Source organism: Camelus bactrianus, chromosome 7, assembly GCF_048773025.1.
Source record: "Camelus bactrianus isolate YW-2024 breed Bactrian camel chromosome 7, ASM4877302v1, whole genome shotgun sequence".
NCBI lineage: Eukaryota > Metazoa > Chordata > Mammalia > Artiodactyla > Camelidae > Camelus > Camelus bactrianus.
This window is the reverse complement of record NC_133545.1, coordinates 10,243,610-10,266,009: the sequence shown is the minus strand read 5'-3', so window position 1 is coordinate 10,266,009 and position 22,400 is coordinate 10,243,610. Positions and strand designations below refer to the sequence as shown.

The 22,400-nt window shown below is 44.4% G+C and overlaps 2 protein-coding genes across 2 annotated transcripts; both read left to right on the top strand.

The window, feature by feature from the left end:
- The first annotated feature begins 14,709 nt into the window (after nucleotides 1–14,709).
- On the top strand, nucleotides 14,710–15,735 carry LOC105072416 (taste receptor type 2 member 134-like). The gene has a single exon (XM_010959380.2). It carries the CDS (start codon nucleotides 14,723–14,725, stop codon nucleotides 15,653–15,655), a length of 933 nt encoding a protein of 310 aa, XP_010957682.1. The 5' UTR covers nucleotides 14,710–14,722; the 3' UTR covers nucleotides 15,656–15,735.
- Nucleotides 15,736–20,609: 4,874 nt separating this feature from the next.
- Nucleotides 20,610–21,570, top strand: TAS2R60 (taste 2 receptor member 60). The gene is given in 2 exon segments (XM_010959281.1): nucleotides 20,610–20,651; nucleotides 20,653–21,570. Coding segments are annotated over 2 exon segments (960 nt in total).
- Nucleotides 21,571–22,400: the final 830 nt, after the last annotated feature.

The following is a 22,400-nucleotide window of genomic DNA, read 5'->3' as shown; positions in this document are numbered from 1 at the left end:
GAAACTGGTCATCTAATAAGTGCACTGTTTGCCTGAGTTCTGTGAGCCACCCTAGCAAATTAATCCAACCTGAGGAGGGAGTCGTGGGAGCCTCTGATCTACAGACTTGGTACTGGTGTCTGAGGGTGGGCCCAGTCTTGTGGGCCTGAGCCCTTAACTTGCAGATTCTGATGCTGTCCCTGGGTGGATAGTGTCACAACTGATTTGAATTGTAGAACACCCCGCCAGCATTGAGGAATTGCCTGTGGTGTGGGAAAAGCGACGTAGAAATTGGATGCAGAACCGTTCTAGGAATCCTAATCATTAATTAGGATTTTGTTTGGCTGAGTGGGGTGTGCAAGCAGGGTAACTGAGAAGTGGGGTTGGCGGTGGCCAGTGAGAGGTAGGGAACCAGAGAGGCCTTGGGAGAGGGTAGCTTGAGAGAGAACAAGAGGGCAAGTGGAGATGAGGCAGGTGCCTTCTATACCGACCCTTTCCAGTCAGGCCCCTACCCTTTCCTCCTGCCCAGTGTCGCTCCAGCCAATAGAATGAGACCATGTTTAGCTCAGAAGCAACGGGAAGCTTTATTCTCCGATCTAACAGAGGAGAGGTGCCAGCTGTGCTCCGGAGCACACCCTCCCCCGTACAGGCCACAGTGGGGCCGCTTTATAGGGTTCTCGGGGCCGGGAGGGGAGGGGTGGAGTTCCCCTCCTTCTGGCCCAGCTGTGCTGCTCCAGGCCCCAGATCGCAGTGCTGGGAGCAGCCTCTCTGCACGGGGCCCGCCGCCGCCATGTTGAATTGCGGTGTCGTGCGCGGTCCCTCTGCCCGCGCGGCCCGCCGCCATGTTGAGTTGCGGTGTCATACGTGGTGCCTCTGCCTGCGGCCTGCCGCCATGTTGAATTGCGGTGTCGTGCGCGGTGCCTCTGCCCACAGCTGGCTGCCGCCATGTTGAATTGCGGTGCCGTGCGCGGTGCCTCTGCCTGCAGCCCGCCACCGCCATGTTGAGTTGCGGTGTCATACGTGGTGCCTCTGCCCGCAGCCCGCCGCCATCTTGAACTGCGGTGTCGTGCGCGGTGCCTCTGCCTGCAGCCCGCCGCCACCGTCTTGAGTTGCGGTGTGCACAGCGCTCCAGCACACGCCCCCGCTGAGGCGCTGGTGGCGCCATTTCGCAGAAGGAACTCTGGTCTGAAGCGCCAGGGGTGCGAGACCTCCGCACCGGGCGCCCTGTGAGCGCGTGAAACTAGACGCAGCCCAAAGGAATAGACAAGGTGAGCCTTTACCTTATTACCCACATTCTATTTTCCTTTCCCGGGACTTGTTGACGGGCGTGGCGGGTGACGCTTCTGGAGAGAGCACTGGTTGAAAACGGCTGGGTCACCTCAGGGGGACGACTGTGAAGCTGCACAGGGAGCCGGGGGTGGGAGCAGCCGCCTCCCGTCTCCCTGGAGAGGCTCTGTGGAGGCCAAGTCAGCGTGTGGGGCTTTGGATCCAGCCGTGGTTTTTCTGGAAGGATGGCGTGGGTGCCAAGGGCCGTCCCCCGCGAGCAGGCCGGCCTTGTGTGCGCTGCTGCTCGGCGCCTGGCAGGGGAATGAAAAGAACGGGGATTCCAACTGCACACCGGTGTTTTCTCAGTCTGGTGTGTTCTGTTCTTTCTTCTGCTCTGCGCTCGCCTCTGTGACGAAGGCTTTGCTTTCCGTCTCCCGACAGTCCGGCTGTGTTAAAAAGGAAGCTCCAGGTCACTCTTCCCCTCCTTTGCCCTCCAGCTCCTTCCCTCAGCCCGGCCTTCTGCCCAAAGGCAGGACTTGTCCTGAGAGGCACCGCCATTTACTCAGTCCTTTCCTTGTCTTTTATTTCCCGGTGAGGATTTGTTTTTGTCCCCTCTTCCTTTGTCACCTTTCCAGCCTGAAACATCCCTTGCTGTCATGTTGCAAGTCTCAGAACTAAAAAGAAAGCCAACAGGAAAACAGAAAAATGGTGTCCACCTTGCCTTTATCATAATCACCGTTAGTTCTCTCTAATGGCAGCTGGCCCGGGGGGACAGCAGTGAACACGCAGTTTTTGTACAGAAACTCTTGGTTCTTAGGAAGTGGGGAGTTTGGCCCCAAGAACCAAGGACACTCGCATACAGTGGAAGTGACCAAACGCCCTAATTTAATTAGGCACATCCTAACTTCCTTCTGTGTTTGATCCTCCATCCTTTACTTTGAGACCCTGGGCAAGTCTTTTGAGCTCGAGTCTCGGCTTTGAGTGGAGATAATAAGACTTTCCCTAAAGTTAGGGGCAGGACCCCGTGATCTTTGAAAGGCCCCTCCAGTACTAAGATCTACAATTCTATGAATCTCTCTACTCAAAGGTCCCAGAAACAAAGTCACAAATCAGCATAACTTAAGAATTCCCACTCTCCGCGGAAGTGTTCTGCGATAAGGAAACGGGGCTTAAGAAAGGAGAGTGAATGGATGTCAGAATGCAGGGCTCTAAAATGTGCATCCCTGTGTAGGAAATTGTGGTGGGGTTTCATCTCCACTTCTCTCCAGGTGGCCCTGGGACAGAACATTGAACTCTTTTGGAGTCTTACATAAACCATAACTGTGCTAAGCGCGTCACGTACATTGCCTTTTAATCTTCAGAAGAAGCCTGTGAGTTCTGCTCATTTACAGTCGAGGAAGCTGAAATCCAGGAAATTACACAACTAGTTCTAGCTAAGTAATGGTAAAGATGACTTTCACACTCAGTTGGTCTGACACCAGAATCCACACTCTAAATTGCTACATTAAACGCTTGCCTCTCTGTGTAGACACCAGGAATCTTACTTATGTGAAGAGTTTGTTAGCGATGGGTAGGTTCTGGGGACTTGGGTTTACACTGTGTGAAAAATAAAGGAGCAGTAAAGAATGTCACCGAACTGGACGCCTGGAAGGCAGGGAGCTGGTACGCAGGTTTGGAGAGAGTGGAGGTGTGTGAGCTTGACTCATGGCACTCTGGTCTTGCCGTCAAGGAAGTTTTCTCAGGTGTCCTGGTCTTGAGCTGCTAGTCTAAAGTGTGTTTCCTGTGTGGTCACTTAAAGGCTTGACTCTCTAAGGTTGAAGGAAAGAGCGTGTTCCTCAGAAGCAGGACCACCCCCGTGGGAGCTGCAGGGCGTGGTGGTGACATGAGGACATGGGCAGGCAGGGCAGCAGCCAGACAGGCAGCGACAGCAGGGAGCCTGACAGCTGTGGGAGCAGAACCCTGCACAGCTGTGTGGGGGCGTGGAGGCCTGGGGGGCCGGGTGTGGAGATTCACAGAGCAGGCTGGCAGGGTACCCAGAGCCTAGTGCCTCTGTGAAGTGTCACCTGTCCTCCAGGCTGCTGGGACTTGGGGAAGTGACTGTTACCACCACATACCAGTGGATCTGTTATATTTGGAATATCTTCTGCCCAGCCGGGCTGTGTAAATGTGCCCTTCTGCCTGGGTCAGAGTGCCTTCTGTTTCAGTCTCCTGTGCGGGATGCAGGGATCCCGGAGGGTAGGGGGGCATCAGGGAAGTCCGTCCAGCAGGAGAGGCTGGCTCCCAGGGAGGTGGCCTCGCTGTGCAGAGGTGCTCCTGCAGAAGGCCACCCTGAAGTTCAGGCCAGGAACATGGGGGTGACAACTGTGAAAACTAAGCGCAGCTTTTTTCCCCAGCAGTTCTTTTCAAAATTTTTATTTTAGCAGTCTTAAATTATGTAACGAATACCTGAGTACATTCTCTGCGTACATTCAAGCATCACGAATAAAGTGCAACTCCACCCTGGCTACCATTCCTGTAATCAGTTCATTGTACAGACTTTCAGATGCTTCCTGCACACTTTTTCCTCTATATGTATATCACCATACATAGTGTAGTTTTGTGTGCATGTATTTTTATGTAATTGGTATCAGCTGTACATGCTGCATAAATTTTTCTCAAATAGCTTTCTTCACTCAACTACCTGTTGAGTGATTTTTCCATATCATCGTATGTAGATGTAGCTGACTCTTTTAACCATTGCAGAGTATTCCATAGTATAAGGGATCATATTTTATTTAATTAAAGATTCCCTGTGGGTCAGTCCCTCCTTTTTGTAAAAATATTGGAGAATACCCCCATACTATCCTGAAATGAAATTCATAAATAATACGTTACTTAAAATATGGTTAAAATCAATACAATGTTCTAACTGCAATATAAGGATATAAAGAAAAGCAATTTATAATAAATTAATATGTACTTTAATATATAGAAGTCTTGGGCACCCTGCAACAGGTGACGACATCCAGTAGACAGACGCTTGCAGCTATATGTCGTCTCAAGTGAGTGCGACAGCCTGGAGCGCAGACAGATTTAGGTGTGATTTGTTGCTGGATTAAATACCCCGAGTGACGTTGCCGTTGACTTCATGATTTTTCTGAGACAATGAACAACTGGTCGTGAAAATTCAAACAAAGCAAACTTCCAGTGTGTCTCAGTTCATTTGGTAGTTCCATTCGTAGAAGCCATTCACATGTTAAAGTTGTGCACAAATTGCTTTGTGTTTATACATAGTGGAGTTAAGTTTTTGGCTCAGCTGTTTTTCACCTACACTTGCCTGATGGGGAAAATTCATCGTGTGGGTTACATCGTGGCTCCCAGCCAGTGAATACCAGTGGTAGCGCCCCAAGATGGCGACAGTCACAAATGCCTGCGTACATTTCCTAGATATCGCTTGGTGGGGGTGGGGGGGGTGGCACTGTCCTCTTTGAGAACCAGTGATTTAATTTATGCTTTTTTTTCCCTCTAGATTTTTGCTGTTATAAACTAAGTAGCGAGGAGTATCTTTATATTTGCCTTTTTTCTGCACATGTCAGAGTAGTTCTTCAAGGCAAGATAAACCCCCAGCTTGTTTCAGCTGAGCTGCTGTCACAGGTTGGCTGGGGCACAAAGTGTGACTTCTCTAGAGGATGGCTCTTTGGGTTCCACTTTTTTTTCTTTTCTTTCTTTTTTTTTTTTCTGTTACACTTTTTTCTCTTTTTCGGGTGGCTCCCAGACCTGGGTCAGAGGTTGTTCTGCTTCCCTGGGAAAACCCAGAGTCACGGCCTCCCTCCCACCTCTTCCATCAGCCCTCCTTGGGGTAGGCTGCTCTCACCTGTCCTTCTAATGAAGGCGGCACAGTCATGATTTCAGAGCCACCCCACGCTCCCCACATATTAGGTTCAGAATAGGAGCAAAATCATCAGAATCTGTTATTACTAGATTAATTTTTGATTACTGAGGTGTCCTAATGGTGCATACGGACAATTATAAGTGGCCTGAGGCATTTCTTGGAGAGAGTGAAGTTGGACTTTTTCCCAGAGAGACTGATGAAAAAGAGGTAAAAAGTTCTCCCACAGTGACTGGGAAAGTGAGAGAATAGCCAGAAACATGGACTCTCAGGCTAGCAGAGAACATTGAGGACATTTAGTCTGAGGCTTTGATGCCCATTCTGGGAGAAGGGAGCCCTTTAGGAAGCCTCGGAAGGAACAGGCGCTTCTGAATGTTTGGAGAGAAAGAAGCAGGATTTCAGAACGTGACAAAGAAGCTGGTGCAAGATTTGAGATTTGTTCATCTGTAAGAAACAGAAAAGGCAACTTTTTTTAAGTGAGGAATGATGTTGGAGCGGGAGTGTTGTGGGAATGTTTCCCTTCAGAAAGGGAAAGCAACAGACAGAAAACTAAGTGAGTTTGCATTTTCTCTCTTGCTTTGTCTACATCATCTTTTCTGGGTTGTGCCTGTTTTACTAAATAATATAGAGGGCTTAGCAATGGACACAAATATTTTAATATGTATTGCCTCGTCTAACATTCACAAACTTGCCAAGTATTTATTGTTAAATTCTTCACACCGAGGTTGAAAGAGGGGGAGACTTAATCCAGGGTTACATGTTGAGCAAATGGCAGAAATAAAACCAAACCCAAGTCTTCTGAACCTAAATTATGTGCCCTTTACAACAAAATGGCTCTAAGTTAAACTTGTAGAATGTTAAGATGAGCATTTTATTTTTGTAACTTTCTCTGGAATGTCATGGTATTTTCTTAAATTCTCTCTATAATGTTGCTTGCTGGGGCATGTTTATTCATTGCCACCTGGTGGTAAATAAGAAATATTATGGGGAAGAGAAGCAGCAGGGAGAAGAGGAAACACTTGTTACTTACTCCGAACAGCCATCTTAGTTCATTAATTTGGGTTTCAGTCACTGAAAATGAGCAATTAGGGAGAGCTGACTTCTTTTGGTACCGCCAGGCAATGGAAAACTCTGTCAGGCGACATGGCTTTCTGATCTTCTACTCAGGGCAAAGGCAGAGTTCAGGCAGCTTCATGATATTTTCCCGAGGGGGGAAAAAAAACAGACACAGACAGTGCATCTAATAATAAAGAGCACAATCTGGAGCACATATGGCATTCCTAAATAAGATTAAACGAGAAAATGATGTATGCAAACGTGCTTAGCTTAATGCCAGCCACAAATTAGGTTTTCAATGAATGTTGTTCAATTTGAGATTATATTTCTTACCTGGAACTCTCCACTGGATACTTTGTCATTAACAAAAAAATTCTCTCTTCTTACTTTTACTACCATGGTCTGATGGGGAAAAACTAACTAATCTGCCAACCTACCTGCAGGGGAAGCCCTGTGCGGTTCCCTACTCGTGCCACATTCACTTACACAGTGTCCCACCACTGTTCTGCAGTCCTGCCCTGAGGTCACTCAGTCAAGAAACTCTACTGCTGCAACCAGTGGAAATCCCTCTTTCCTTCATCTCTGCCCATGCAGACAAAATGATGGGAGCTTTCTGTGGGGATTGTCAGGAGCAGTTGGAAAAAGGAGAATACTTTTTTTCCCTCTCTTTCCAATTTTATTGAGATAAATTGATATACAGCACTGTGTAAGTTTAAGGTGTACAGCATAATGATTTGACTTACATCAGGAAATGGTTATTATAGTATGTTTGGTGAACACCCATCACCTCATATAGATACAAAATTAAAGAAATAGAAAAAAATTCTTTTCCTTGTGATGAGAACTCAGGATTTGCTCTTATCTATCTATCTTTCTTTCTTTCTTTCTTTCTTTCTTTCTTTCTTTCTTTCTTTCTTTCTTTTTTATATTTTTGTTTTTATGTATTTGTTATGTTGTGGGCGGAGGTAATTAGGTAATTAGGTTTATTTATTTATTCATTTTATTTATTTATTTACTTAATGGAGGTACTGGGGATTGAACCCAGGACCTTGTACATGTTAAACACACACTCTACCCCTGAGGTATATCCTCCCCCCTCTCTTATCTTTCATATACAGCATACAGCAGGGTTAATTATATTTCTCGTGTTGTACTGTACATCTCTAGCACTTACTATCTTATTACTGAACTTCATATCTTTTGACCACCTTCATACTATTTTCCCTCGCCTCACCCCTGCTCCACCCCTAGTAATGACAAATCTGGTATCTTTTTCTATGAGTTTGTTTGTTTGTTTTTGAAGTCTAAGTGACCTACAGCACTGTGTTAGTTTCTGGTACACAACACAGTGATTCACTATTTCTGTGCATTTCAAAGTGATCACCACAATAAGTTTAGTTACTATGTGTCACCACACAAAGATATTATGTAATTATTGACTATATTCTCCACACTATCCATTTCATACTGGTGACTCATTTATTTTGTAACTTAAAGTTTGTTCCTCTTAACCTCCTCATCTACTTCTTTCCTCCTCCCATCCCTCCCCTCTGGAAACCACCTATTTGTTCTCTGTATCTATGACTCTGATTCTGTTTTGTTAAGTTTGTTCATTTGTTTTTGTTTTTTAAATTCCACATTTAAGTGAAACCACACAGTATTTGTTTTTCGCTGTTTGATTTATTTCACTTAGCATAATACCCTTTAGGTCCATCAGTGTTGTCCCAAATGGCAAGATTTCATTCTTTTTTATGGCTGAGTAATATTCCATTGTATATCTATATATCTTCCTTATTCATCTATTGATGGACGCTTAGGTTGCTTCCATATCTTGGGTACATTTTTCTTAACTCCTTCTCTTCTCCATTGAGTTTGAAGGAAACGTGTCAACTTCCACATCATTGTGGGAACATAATGGATACTATGTTCTTTGTTTGCCTCTTTATTTTATCCCTGAACTCCCACTAATAGTGGTATATAAATCAGAATATTTTGGCCTCATCCAAAGAAGCATTTCACAATCTGCTACCACCAACAGTCCCCTCACCTCTTACGCCTCTAGGAAGTTGCAGGATGATGATGACGAATGGTGGATGGGGGGGTGTTTGAGGATCCTAGAAGGGACAAGATGGAGGGGGTTGGAAAGAAAACAGGTGAAAAATCACCATTTGAAAAATGGATAGCTTAAATTACGATTTTTTTTTTAACAAGATGATTAAGCCATTTTAGAAACATGACTCATGTTGACTTCTGCCCTTTTTTTCTTCCAATGATTATGAAAAACACATACTTGGAAGATTTTAATAAAATTACAAGTAACATTAGATCATGATAATTCCTGTCTATGGAGGACAGCAGTCCAATACTTAACTGCAAGATGAAAATGAATCCGTGCTTCTATGAGGCACTGCCATTTACAAAAAGAGTAATTTGGCTATTTTAGCTTCTAGCTCTCGACTTACTGTCTTCTCTCATTTTTTCCTTAAATTTCATCAAAGTTATACATGCATCTAGTATAGAGCCAGATATTTCTGACAGTTTGTTTTGAGAACAGTGGTTCTTGCTCCCATCCTCTTCCATTTCCCCTTTCTGAAGGCAGCTACTTTTACTTCCTTTGGGGGGTGTGTGTGTGTGTTTATGGCTTTTTCTCTAAATTATATGCTTGCATTGCTACTTTTGATTTTTCAGTCTCAGGCATTCATTCCACTATGGAATATGAAAACTTGGTTTTCCTCACTCTATTTCCATGGCAGACTCTTTTCATTCCACTTTTCAATATAGCTTAATTGTAATGTTGTCTAAATCAATATTCAGTGTTTGAAATATTATGGCATATAAAGAAATACACATTTGGTCCCTGCCTTCAGTTCCTGACACAGAACTCCTTAAAATCCTTGTAACTTCCTGAGTGTTAGAGGTCTAGGAGCCTCCTCTATCTAATACATGGTCTTTCACCTAATTCCTGACATAGGAACTTCTAAAACCCTTGGAATCCCCAGAGTGAAGGAAGTGTCCTTTTGTATGCTAATGAGATGACTGGGGGCTCCTGGCTTCCGGATGGGGGATGGTCACAGGAAGGACTCTTGAGCTTTCAGCTCCAGCTCCGATCTGGAGATTGAGCTGATCACCAGTGGTCAGAGATTTAATCAGCCACACATACAAAATAGAGTCTCCATAAAAACCCCAAATGGGGATTCAGAGAGCTTCTGGTTGGTAAACACATCCACATGCTGGGAGGGTGAGGAACCCCAACTCCACAGGGACAGAAGCTCCTGCACTCAGAACCCTTCTGTACTTCACCTTCTCAAAAAGAACACAGGCCCCAAATGGAGTCGCTTGTGTTAAGGCCCCAAATCAGCAAATTAAGACTAACCTAATTGCAGTTACAACCTCTCCCAGAAATGTAACCTTTAACCAATCACTCAGGAATTACCTGGTCAGCAATAATGAGATACTCCACTGTATGGGCCCCTCTGTTCCCTGAGGAGGGTGACCTTGTCTGAGACAATGCATTTGTTGTTGGTAATTTCCTTTTTTCTTTCCTCTTGCCACCTTTAAAAACCTTGCCTTTTCTACAGCTGGGTAGAGCTTTTCTATTGGTGGGATAGGTGGAATGCTTCCTGATTCATGAGTTGTGCAGTAAAGCCAATTAGATACTAAATTTTAGTTGGATGAATTTTGTTTTTTAACAGCATTTTATATAGCTTTTCATCTGGCTGTTCATCTGAATCCTTTATAATAAATCTGCACACATAAATGAATTGTTTCCTTAAGTTCTATGAGCTGCTACAGCTAATTACTAAACCTTAGGTCGGGATGTGGGAACCCCCGATTTATAGCTGGTTGGTTACAAGTACAGGTGACAAGTAGGGGGTAGTCTTGTGGGACTGAGTTCTTAACCTGTGAGCCTGTGCTAACCTCGAGTAGTCAATGTCAGAATTCAACTGTAGGGTACTGAGTTGATGGCTGGAGATTGGAGGATTGGTTGGTGTCAGAAAAAAACGCCCAACACATTTGGTGTCAGAAGTGTTTTGAGTGGAGAAACAAGTTTTCTTTTAATGATGGTGTAAGTGCCATTCATGATAAAACCATGTATTAGCAATATTTTTTATTTCCTCTACAGATTTTCGCTTTGTGTTCAGTTAATAATTGCCTTGTTTTGTTTGCTTTTGCTTTCAAACTCTTCATCAGTTGTTTAAATCTTTCTCAACACTTTTGGACTCATCAGGTATTCAAAGATTTTATTTGAGAAAGCTCTCCTGGCGCTTCCTGTTCTGCTCCACGATAGACGTGTCCTCATGCTTGGTGCACCTCCCTTCGCTCTGAGGTCTGCCTTTATAATCACTCTGGTGATCCCTTTGCCTCTCTCGTACCTTGGGTCTTGTACTGTCTGTACCCCATGTCTTCCTTTATGATGGTATACTCTCTAGCTTTCGAGAGTTAGTTCTCAGAGAAAATACCTAGAAAGTAAACTTTCTTTGAAAAAGTAAACTTGGTTTGGCTTGTCTGAAAAGTCTGTATTTCGCCCTTGCACTTGAGCATCCAGAGAGAGAATTCTAGGTTAGAAATAATGGCTGTGTTGCCTTCTAGCTTCCAAAATTACTCTTGAAAAGACTAAAACTACTCAATTCCTAATATTTCGAATTTGGTATCCTCCCTCCCTGCTTTTCCTCTCTAGAAGATCTGAGATCTTTTCTTTATGCTCAGTTTTCTGAAATATTGTGCTGATGTGCCAGATACTTAGTGGGCATTTTAATATAAAAACCCATATTTTTAGTTCTGGAAATTTTTCTTCGCTTGTTTTATTGATGGGTTTCTGTCCTCCATTTATTATATCTCTTTTTTTAGAATTTCTATTACTTGGGTACTGGATATTGTTGATTGGTATTCTCTTGTTTTTCAACTGCGTTTTTGGGGTCAACTACGTTTGGGGGTTATTGTGTTTCCTGAGATATCTCATAAATTTTATCGTCCAACTTTGCCACTGAATTTTAAATTTCAGATGTTTTTAATTTTCAAGAGCTCCCCTTTTGAAAATTTTGAGTGTTCTTTTAACATCTTTTTATTTTGTACAGTTTTGTCAAATTCTCTAATTCTCTGGGAATATTAATTTTGGGGGGGGGAGGGTTCTTTGCCTTGCTTTTTTTTTCTCCAAGTAGCTATTTTATTTCTTTGTTCTGTTTTTATCTTCCGTCTTTTCTCAGATGTCCTGAAACTCCTTGTTGCCTGCTCATGTTGAGTAAGGGATGGAAAGACTGACTGAAAACCAAGCTCATAAATAGGACCTGCTGACCTTAGCTTCACTGTACAGTTAATGGCTGGGCTCATCATTTGAGGGCTCTCTGATATCAGTTTCTTTAGATCTTCCTCTTGGAAAGTTCAGCTTCTTGGAAAAGACTATACTCACCTCCTGCCTGGAGGGTGAAGGCCTGGGTGCCAGTGAGGGGGAAGCACTTGTCCTCCTAATTTCCCTGTTTTGAATGTACCTTTGCCTCAGATGTGTTTGATAAACACCCATCTTGGAGATTCTTCATCCTCTCCAGAGAATATACCTCCATGCTTTTCCTGGGGTCGGGAGGAGTGATTGCCCAGTTATGCAAAAGGGGAAAAAATGATCTGGGAATCCAAACCTTAAACTGACTTTACACCAGTTTTCACCATATTTTCTCTGATGGTATCTGGTACTGCAAATCCTGAGTAAAAGGCAGGTTCTTAACCTTTCTTTCTGCCTGCAGAGGGTTCAGTTTTCTCAGGTCTGCTCTGTTTTTACCACTTTCCCATCTACATACTTTCCAGCTTCCTAAGTGTTTATTTTTCCTTGTAAATGCTGTCTTTGTGAATTGGTGCCTTGAAAATAATTTAAAAAAATTCCTTTATAGTGAATTTAGAGGAGTTTGGGAGGGAGTATAAGAAGATGCATTGACTCAGTCTGTCTTTTTCCCTTTTGATGTTTGCTCCAGGCCAGCAGTTTCAAGTTTGTTTTTTGCAGTGTTCTGTTGTTAACTTAGTTCTTATGCAGAAGCTGAGTCTAGGAAGTAGACATAAACAGAGCTGCCTTGTTTGAAGAGAAGATGAGAGGCTGTGGTTCTACTTTCTCAGTTCTCCTTTGCCCCTTCATTACTGTGAGGAGTTCCTGGAAGCGTGGCTTGTAAACCACAGATTTAGAAGTTGTTGAACATGGTTTCTCCCTCCAGCAGATGTTCTAGTGATGTCCATGGCAGTATGGAAGCAGTACTGATTTATTCCTCAAGAGATTTGTTGTATTGCTTCCAATTTGCTCAAATGGTGCAAGACAGACAGAGAGAACTATACTAAAATTTTTGATTTGGAATAAAATTAGACTCTAGACCTTCTTGCAGGCTAACCTTAACATCATAATGCTCTTTTTATTTGAAAGGAAACTATAAATTTACCTGAGTATTAAACAATATTTAACTTGCTTATACATTTTGATAATTGAGGATGTTGAAAATTCCCAAATTACTTTAAGAGAGCAAAAGACTGTTTTATACTGGATTGCTGTCAGATCAAATGTTTTATCCAAAATTATTTACTTAAATAAATGAGTAAGAGGAAGTCTGTAGGGCCAGAAAAATATACAGATCTTGTTCAGTATGAACATCATTAAAACTGCATGATTTAACTTCATATGGATGTGTAGTCTGGCCATTAAAAACATTGCTATTTCCTTCCTCTGCCACCTTTCCCCGGCACAGACCACAGTCAGCTATCTGTTGAAACCATGGAAGAGTATGCAAGTATTTGTACACTGCATGTCACTCAAAGGTCCAGTGGGGAATGGATACCAAGATTTACAAATCTTGCCAAATAAAATGTGCATTTTCACATCTCCATTTTTGAATGTAATAATAAGAAAAAAAAAAGCAAACTAATGAACAGAAACCACAGAACTCCTTTACGAGTGTAGAGCACCAAAATGAAGGAAGTGCACATAGGTCTTTTCAGAATCAGCTACTTGGAATCCGAACTTCTGCTGTTGCTTGTTTGACATTAGTGTTGTTTCATAGAGGACTCAGGCATCATCTTAAAAAATACTGCCAATTGTGCTACAGAAAAGGATTCGTAAGTTTCATTTGCAGGCATGAGATGCCTTTAGAAAGGAGAAAGATGACCCATATTCTTGTGAGAAGCACCTAATATTTTGCTTGCTTCTGTGTATTGGAAGGGTTCTCAAAAACAACTTAAAGAGTTGTTCTGCTTGTGGCCTTTTTTTGGAGACAATGAATGGGGACCTCTTTAAGATGTGCCTAGCAGAGCACGTAGAGATGGATGAATAGGTACCTGAGGAAGGGTACTCTTTCAACCTTTTCATGGAAGAATATTGAAACAGGAGAAAATGTTTTGTAGAGCTATTAACTGTAGAAAAGGAAAAGTCCTGGGAGAGACGATTTCTGGTGAACTGTATGCTGCGATACTGTTGAAATCACATAAAGGTTGCCTGGGAGCACACAGGGGACACTTGGTCACGTTACCACAGCAGGGAGTGTGCGCATGGCCTCAGCTTTCTTCTTGATGACATTGTAGAGCTGGCCTTTCACCAAAGGATTTTGAGAAGAGCCTAAATGTTGTGAAACATGCAGAAGCCACTCATGGCTGCTGTCTTCGATAAGCCAGAGAAAATACGCAAAGAACTAAATCAAGCCAGGGAAGCTGTGTTGCAAAACCACTGATCTTTGGGATCATCTGTTCTTTGATCATCTTTGAGAAAAATGAAGCAGCTCTTCAAGCAAATGACATATTTGAGAGGTAGCTGAACCTCTTTTTCCGGAGGTCTCCACTATAAGCCTTGGTTTTATTTCTTTTAAGTCTTTCACGCATAGGCCTCTTATCTGTGGAATCTTGAGTAATACCGCGTGAACTCGTATTTTGAGTGGAGACTCTCTGAACTCCAATATACAGCCTGCCAGTGAGACTTCAGGCAGGATGTGCAGTCACAGGAGGGTAAAGGGAGCCTCTTCTTGGTGCTTATAAGACTTGTGCGTAGAGATGCCTTTTTACTCCCCCTGTTCGGGAGGTGGGTCTTAACACAACACATTCAGGATGCTGCACCAAATACTAACCTGGGACGTGAAGGGTCAGGGAAGGTTTGTGGTTATGGGAGGGAGACTTTTCTTCGGAAAGAAATAGTATGGTGAGAAAAAAAGTGCAAAATACGGGTATTTTCAGTCACCCCTGGAGCCTCTGTTCTGTTACCATTTCCCTATATCTGGCTCTGATAGAGAACAGGCAAACACAGGTTATGCAAAAGAAGACAGTGTCATTGAGCTGGGAGTGATTTGCATGCTAAGGGAAATCACGTGGAGGATCCTCTTTTCAGATCCTGGAGGACCGGCTAGAGGGGTGGTGGTGGGGAGGTGGTGGGCTGGTGGTGGTTGCTGGTAGCTACGCTTTTGCATGAATCCAGGGAGAGAGCCTCTGAATCTGTAGTTTCAACGGAGTGTCTTGGCCAGAGAGGCTGTTTTCCCCTGTAGATGCGTCGGTCCCTGCACTCCAGAGTAGAAGCCGAGTCTGAGCGGACCCTCTCTGGAGAAGATGCTCCCCTTACCCGTGCTGATTTTCATGGCCCTCTTTCTCCTGGAGTCGCTGGCTGCAATGTTACAGAATGGCTTCATGGTTACTGTGCTGAGCAAGGAGTGGGTGCGATGTCGGACACTGCCCACAGGTGACATGATTGTAGCCTGCCTGGCTGCTTCCCGGTTCTGCCTGCATGGGATGGCCCTCCTGAACAACTTCCTGTCTTCCTTTGGTTTTTATACCGAAACTAAATATTTCAGCATCCCCTGGCAGTTCATCAACTCTCTCACTTTCTGGCTTACTGCCTGGCTTGCTCTCTTCTATTGTGTGAAGATCTCATTCTTCTCGCACCGCATCTTCTTCTGGCTGAAGTGGAGGGTTTCTCGGTCAGTGCCTAGGCTGCTGCTGGGCTCCCTGGTCCTGTCTGGTCTGGCAGCCGTCTCATCAGTCATTAGGAATATGATTCTAACGCGGAGGACTGAGACCCAGAGTTCCCAGGGAAACAACACCCTGGCTAGTAGACTACAAACCGTCTCTTCATACATTTTTCTATCTCATATGATTCTTATGTGGTTGATTCCATTCCTCCTATTCCTGGTGTCCATCCTCTTGCTCATGTTCTCACTTTGCCGGCACTTGAGGCAGATGACGGACCATAGACCCGGCCCGAGTGATCCCAGCACACAGGCTCACACTGTCGCCCTGAAGTCGCTTGCCTTCTTCCTCATCTTCTACACATCATACTTCCTGTCCCTGGTTATTGCTGTTAGTAACATCAAAGCCCTCCAAAGTCACTGGCACTGGGCCTGGGAAGTGGTGATCTACGCAGGCATCTGTCTGCACTCCAGCATCCTGGTGCTAAGCAGCCCCAAGCTGAGAAAGGTCCTAAAGAAGAGGCTTTGGAGAGCCCTGGGCGAAGAGCAGTTTGTCTCGAGTTACCAGTATCAGTAACTCCTATCACTGGACAAGCTCGTGGGCGGCAAGAATGCATAAGGTTTGGGTGCTGTCCTTCTCTCTTTTCACTTCCATCTTTCTTTCCCCCTCTTTCTACGCCCTATTGATTCTTTTCCATCCCTGTTTCTACTGTCCCTTGCTCTGCGCCTAGTCCCTGGTCTGGGTCCCAGACCACCTTGGACTAGGATGGTGGCCTCATTTCCTCACAACCCTTTCTCACTCTCTGCACAAGCAGCCCAGTAATATTCTCCCAGCATCGTTTTGGTCTGTACTCCCTTTACAGAGACCTGTAACGATGGTCAGTTGTCTATGAGGTCAGCCTAATGCTTGCTTTTTTAAAAATGGTGACACAGGTTGTCCCACACCATCCCACATACATCAACTGCCCTCCTCACCACTGCTCTGCTCTCAGAGCTCCATCTCTCTACTCCAGGCCAGGAAGGCTGCTTTCTGTCTCCCCACATGCTCCTCCCTGCTGCCTGTGGTCTTTCTGCCCATCTGGAACTTCCTTCTTTCCTTCCTCTGCCCTTCTTTGCCATTCCGTTCTTTTGTGCTCTGCTTAAGACCGATTCCTCCCATGGAGCCTTTTTAGTTTGATCCCATGGAAGTCTGAGGCCATATATGAGTTTTGTGCCACTACAGGTCCTGTTTGTGATTTTGTGTATTTGCTCTATGTTGAATTGAATTGTCTGGTGGGATGGGGGAGGGTATAGCTCAAGTGGCCATGCCTAGCATGCATGGGGTTTAATCCCCAGAGCCTCCTCTAAGAAGAAATACATAAACAAATCTAATTATCTGCTCCCCCACCAAAAAACAAAACAAAAAAAAAGGAATTGTCTGATGTGGAAATGCCATTAGGTTTTGTCCAAAAGAATATAGAAAAAGAAAACAAGGGAAATTCACCATAGTTCTTAATTTTGAGACTCTTACCCTTCCTGTTCGCTCATGCAGGACACGGACCCTGGATGCCGATGCCTGGGATGGCAGTCTCCAAACTGGTGTTTGTGTCTCAGAATGTGTGCAAATGATCCACTGAATGTGGAAAGAAAAGTGTGGCAACTCAATTTCCATTTATTTTTATCTCATCCTTTTAATTCCTATTTTTTGATGTATGTTTTATGATGTATACACTGTGTTAGTAGAGTATCACAAGCATATAATTAAAATAAATATGCATATGGTGGAATGCATGCTCTTCTTCATTGTTACTGATGGAGTTTACTATAAAAAAGTATGGAGACTGAGAGACTAGCAGAGATGGGGAAAAGCACCACACAGTGGTTAAGAGAGATCTACATGTCTGAGCTAATCAGAACAGGAGTAATAAACAGCAGGACAGAATAGAGGCTACAGAGAATTTTCAAATAAATAATTGTATTTATGTTAAGTTGTCCAGCAATCTTGGAAAGCTGAGACCCTAAGATGTTATGTTGGAATGCTAGCTGGAGGCTGAGCTACAGCAAGAGGAGTGAGAAAGGGGAGCGGAGATGAGCTCACAATGTGAAGAGTTTTCACTTAGAAGATGATTCAGGTTTTAAAGGAGGAGATTCCCAAATTGCTGGAGGAGGCACGCAGGGGGTTTCCCAGAGAGTAGAGAGGGTTAGGCTGGAGAGAGGATACTGTGGAAGGCTGGGACTACCATAAAGAAGGTGCCCTTCCCTTCCCTTCCTCTCCCTTCCCTGCTCTTTCCTTCCCTGCTCTCTTTCCTTCCCCTTTTCCTCCCTTCCCTATCCCTTTCCTTCCTCCCTCCCTCCTCTCTCTCCCTTTCTCTTTCTTTCTTTCTTTCTTTCTTTCTTTCTTTCTTTCTTTCTTTCTTTCTTTCTTTCTTTCTTTTTCTTCCTTCCTTCCTTCCTTCCTTCCTTCCTTCCTTCCTTTCTTCCTTCCTTCCTTCCTTCCTTCCTTCCTTCCTTCCTTTCTTCCTTTCTTCACAGCAACATGAGTGAGCTGATGACTTCCTACAGGGAGGGCAATCATAAATGGTGGGGACTGAACCTTGGGGCTTAAGCCACAAGAGGGTTGGTTGGAGGCAGCAAAGGTAGGAGCATCAGGAATGTTACCTGGAAGGCTGGCTGTCCCTGGGACAGAGCTCCAGAACTTTGCTGAATGTCCTGGTGCGGAGGGGATGGTGGTGCAGCTGCCGTGTTCTATAACACTTGCACAACTTTTTGAGTTATGCCAGGTCTAGTCGGCTTATCTCAGGAGTTCCTAATTGGTTGATGTTCCCTACCTCCCTTTCCTACGTTCTAGCTCATAAAAGCCCACAAACATTTGGTGGCTTCATCTTGACCAGAAACACAACCCAATATCTCCTGAGTTTCAAGGCCTCTAAGGTCTTTCCCCAGCCTATGTTTTCAGCCTGACAAGCCACCGTTGCCTTATGTGAATCCTCTGCTGGAGCCAAACTTATACAGCCGTTCCCTAGACATAATCACACTTCCACCTCCTTTACTGACATTAGCCCTCCTTCCTTCCAACAGACAAGACGGCATCTTTGTTTTCCCACCTTGAAGGGGCTGCTGCTGTTACTGAATTCTTATGAGAATTCTTAGGATCAAAATAGGATGACACATAGATCTCGCACCACAGCCCAAGAGCCCTCCGTTTTTATCCTCTGAGAAAGAGAAGTGAGCTAAGTGTTTTCCACATAGAGAATCTGCTCAGGATGCCGACCCCAGGATTCCTCCTACGATTATTTGCTCTTTTGGGTTAATTTAACCTGCACATAGGATATGCCCAGTAAATGCCTGTGGCTTATTATCAGGGTATGAAAGCACTTTCAAGGGAGATACCCAGTCCATTGTTGTAGCCCCAGCACCTCTCACAGGGTCATTATAACATGCAAAAGATTCTTATAAATTTTTCTTAATTGAATTGAGGGTTGGCAGCATAGCTCTCCCATTATATGAGCCATCCAAGATGTAGAAGGTAGATGGGAAAAGATAGACATTTTCCATGGTGGGAGGTTTGTGGCTGGCCACAATCCAGAGCTATGAGCTCTGAGTTTGCTTTTTTGCTCCAAGTTCTGGTAGAAACAGTCAAATGTCAGCCAGAGGAACAAGGGCAGAGCAGAGAGCAGTGGGAACTCTATCCCGCGGAGATTTGCATCTTCACAGAAAGGCAGAGTGAATGAGTTGCCTCGGTTCACCATCTCCTTTCCCCAGGAACACAGTGTTCACTATAGCTGGCCTTTGTGTTGGAAGAAAGTTCCGCTTGGACCTTGGTCCCAGGTGAACTGGAGAGAGATGCTGAGTATTCTGCATTCGATTCTCTGTTTATGGGATTCTGTGATGGGACTGGTAGGGGGTGGTGCCTCTCAGGAGATGTGTGCTATACAGTACTCCCTCACTCTCATGTTGCTTGATCCTGAGCCTTCATTGTTGCCATATTTGACCCAGAACAATTTCTGCTTGCCTACCGCCCTGTGACACATTAATCTGCTTACACTCAACCTGTCTAAGTAAGGACTCACCTGATTGCTGATATTTTTTTTGACTCTTTGAACCTCATTCCTATTGCAAATGTGGCCTTTGCTTACTCCACCTTCCTGTAATTAAAGTAGATTTCCAGTATGTGGTGCCTTGGGCCTCTGCTGCATCCCTGATGCTGTCTTGAACTCTCCCTGGACTACTTGTCCCTCCACAGGATGGATGGAATGAAAGGTAGTCATTATAATAACAGCTGTCATCATCACCTTGCTTATTTCTCATGCATGTATAGCGATTTATAGGTTCCACATATACATCCATACATATTCAAGTTTATTTGTGATCCTTACATTTTATAAATGAAGAGAGAGGGGTTCGGAGAGGTTAGATGACTGGCCCAGAGATCACAGATAGTGATTGTGACAAGACTCAAAATCTGGTCTTCTGACCCTGGCAAGGGAAGAAGAAGGTAGGAGTACAAGACGTGCTGCTATGACAGAGATTCCTGGTCCTGGAATGAGTTTCAGTCTTGATCTTTCCTCCATGTAACTGTGACTTTAGGTGAAAATCTAAATCTGTATTTTGAGGCTTCATTTATTTCATCTATAAAATTATTTAATGCCTTCTTTTACTCTGAAAACCAGGATTCTAGTCTCATCCTGTGAAGTAGAACAGACAATACTTTCCCCATCTTACAGATGGAGAAACTGAGGCACAGAGGGGCCTACTGACATACCCAGTAACTCACAGTGATGGGTGGAGCTAGACTAACACCCGTGGCCTTGATTCCTAGCCCAGAGTTCATCCTGCCATAGCCCGTTGCTTTGCCATTGGTTGCCATAGCCCATAACTTTCCTGGTAGGGTTTCCTCTGTGAAATACCCTCTAAAGGTCACTAATAAAATATGATTTAAAAATTTACCTGCCTGATTCTATATACTTGTCTCCTGTGTTCTATGATGATAACAGTCACCACAAATAATAGGATTTGAATTAGCATCTCTCAGTAGAGGGTTTTCTAAAGGCACCTGCTTTATAGGGTCGTTATGAGAACTAAAGACATTGAGAATCACTTAGAACAATGGCCAGAACATACCAACCAACCAAGGATGTCAGCTCTGATCGTCTGTAGCGGGCGTGTCTACTTGATTTCGTCACTGAGCAGCCAGCAGGTGTGTGGTCACGTCTTAGGTGTCAGCTTAGAGAAGCATAACCTCCCATGTAAGGGATGCTAAATGCAAGGGCCTGATATAGTATCCACGCCAGTGTTGACATGGGCAGAGAGTAGGCAGAGGAAGGACAGGCAAATTCATGGGCAGGCAGGGGAACTTTTGAAACCCAGCCTTAGCGGTATTTGCATCTATTCTGAGAAGAAGAGACCTCTTCACCCTCCTCAGATAGCCTACACCTTCCACTTCGTCAGCTGCACTTGGGGCAGCTGGAGGGACAAATATCATACAGTACCTTCCAGAGTGACCCTACAGGAATTGACCTTGAAGTCTTGGATCCCTCTTTTCTGCAGGAGAGATGGGTGGAGAGGACATGGTTCCAGGACCTAAGGTGACTGATAAAGAGAGCCATCATCTTCGTTATCATTTTATTCCTTTTGTGCCTGGTGGCAGTGGTGGGTAACGGTTTAATCACTGCAGCACTAGGCATGGAGTGGTGGCTGCGGAGAACGTTGTCACTCTGCGATAAGTTATTGGTCAGCCTGGGGGCCTCTTGCTTCTGTCAGCAATGGGTGGTGATAAGTAAGAACATGTATATTTTCCTGTATCCAATGGCCTTCCCACACAACCTTGTATTACAGTTCCTAGCCATTCAGGGGGACTTCTTGAATGCTGTCACGTTGTGGTTCTCCACCTGACTCGGTGTCTTCCACTGCATGAGAATTGCAACATTCACCCACCCTGCCTTCCTCTGGCTAAAGAGCAAGTTGTCTGGGTTTGTCCCTTAGATGCTGCTCAGCTCTGTGCGGTTCTCCAGCATCAGCGCCAGCACCATTCTATTTTTCATAGGCAACCAGAGAATATACCAGAACTATTTAAGGAAAGGTCTGCAATCTTGGAATGTCACTGGGAATACTCTGAGGAGAACATATGAGAGATTGTACTTCTTCCCTCTGAAAATTGTTACCTGGACAGTCCCTACAGTTGTCTTCATCACTGACATGGTTTTGCTCATTACATCTCTGGGAAGACACACCAAGAAGGTCTTCCTGTCCATCTCAGGCTTTCCTGATCCCTGTGCCCAGGCACACGTCAAGGCTCTCCTGGCTCTCATCTCTTCCATCCTCTTCATTCCCTATTTTCTGTCACTGGTGTTCAATGCTGCAGGCATGTTTCCACTCCAGGAATTCAGGTGCTGGGTGTGGCAGACTCTGATTTATCTGTGCATGGCATTCTACCCCATCATTCTACTCCTGAGTAACCGCAGGCTGAGAGCTGTGCTGGAGAGGTGCTGCTCCTCAAGGTGTGGGGCATCTTGAGTTGCAATTGATGAAAAACCTCAGGGTCTCTAATGCAGAAGACCTGGGTGGAACAGGGCATTGCTTCTTTAAATTTCTTTGCCACATTTAATGCTCTGGTACTCTTTGTGGCATTTCATGATTAGAAATAGCTTCAGTGAAACAGGTTTTCAAGGTGAGATGGAAGGTCCTGAAATAGTGATCAGAGTCACTGATAACGCACGCAGCAAGCATCCCCGTGTGACCTGATGTGGCCAAGGAAGCAGGGCACATTTATACATTTATTCTCCTGGGACTAAACTCTTGGTGTTTAAAATTATCCTTCTGGAGACTGGATGCAAGGATCCTGACACATCATTCAATTTTTATCTGCTGAATCAGACTGGGGAAGTTTTTTTGAACCTCAATTTTCCTCTGGCTTCATCCTGTAAAACCACATTTCCCTTTTCATCACTTAACTGATTTCTAGCCATTTACTGCAGGAAAGCTCCCTTTCCTTCCATGCAGGAGTTCTCGGTGTCTGAACTCTCTTCACAGAGCATGGTATTAATTTGTGCATGTCTGTGGCTGAGTGTATTACCTGAGATTTGTGAATTCACAGATGACCCTTTTTTTTCTTTTTTTTTTGTTTGCAGCAGGGAGGTAATTAGGTTTGTTTATTTATTTATTTAAAGGGTGGTACTGGGGATTGAACCCAGGACCTTGTGCACACTTGGCACACACACTACCACTGAGCTATACCCTCCCCCCTGCAGATGACCTTTTGAGATCCCTCTGAATGCTAAGGGTTTATGATTTATATATGATTCATCTTCTCTACAATAGCCCAGCCTATTAGTCTGTTCTGTAAA

What these genes read in the sequence shown, in the direction of transcription:
- LOC105072416 (XM_010959380.2), top strand. Translation starts at nt 14,723, where the DNA reads ATGCTCCCCTTACCCGTGCTGATTTTCATGGCCCTCTTTCTCCTGGAG.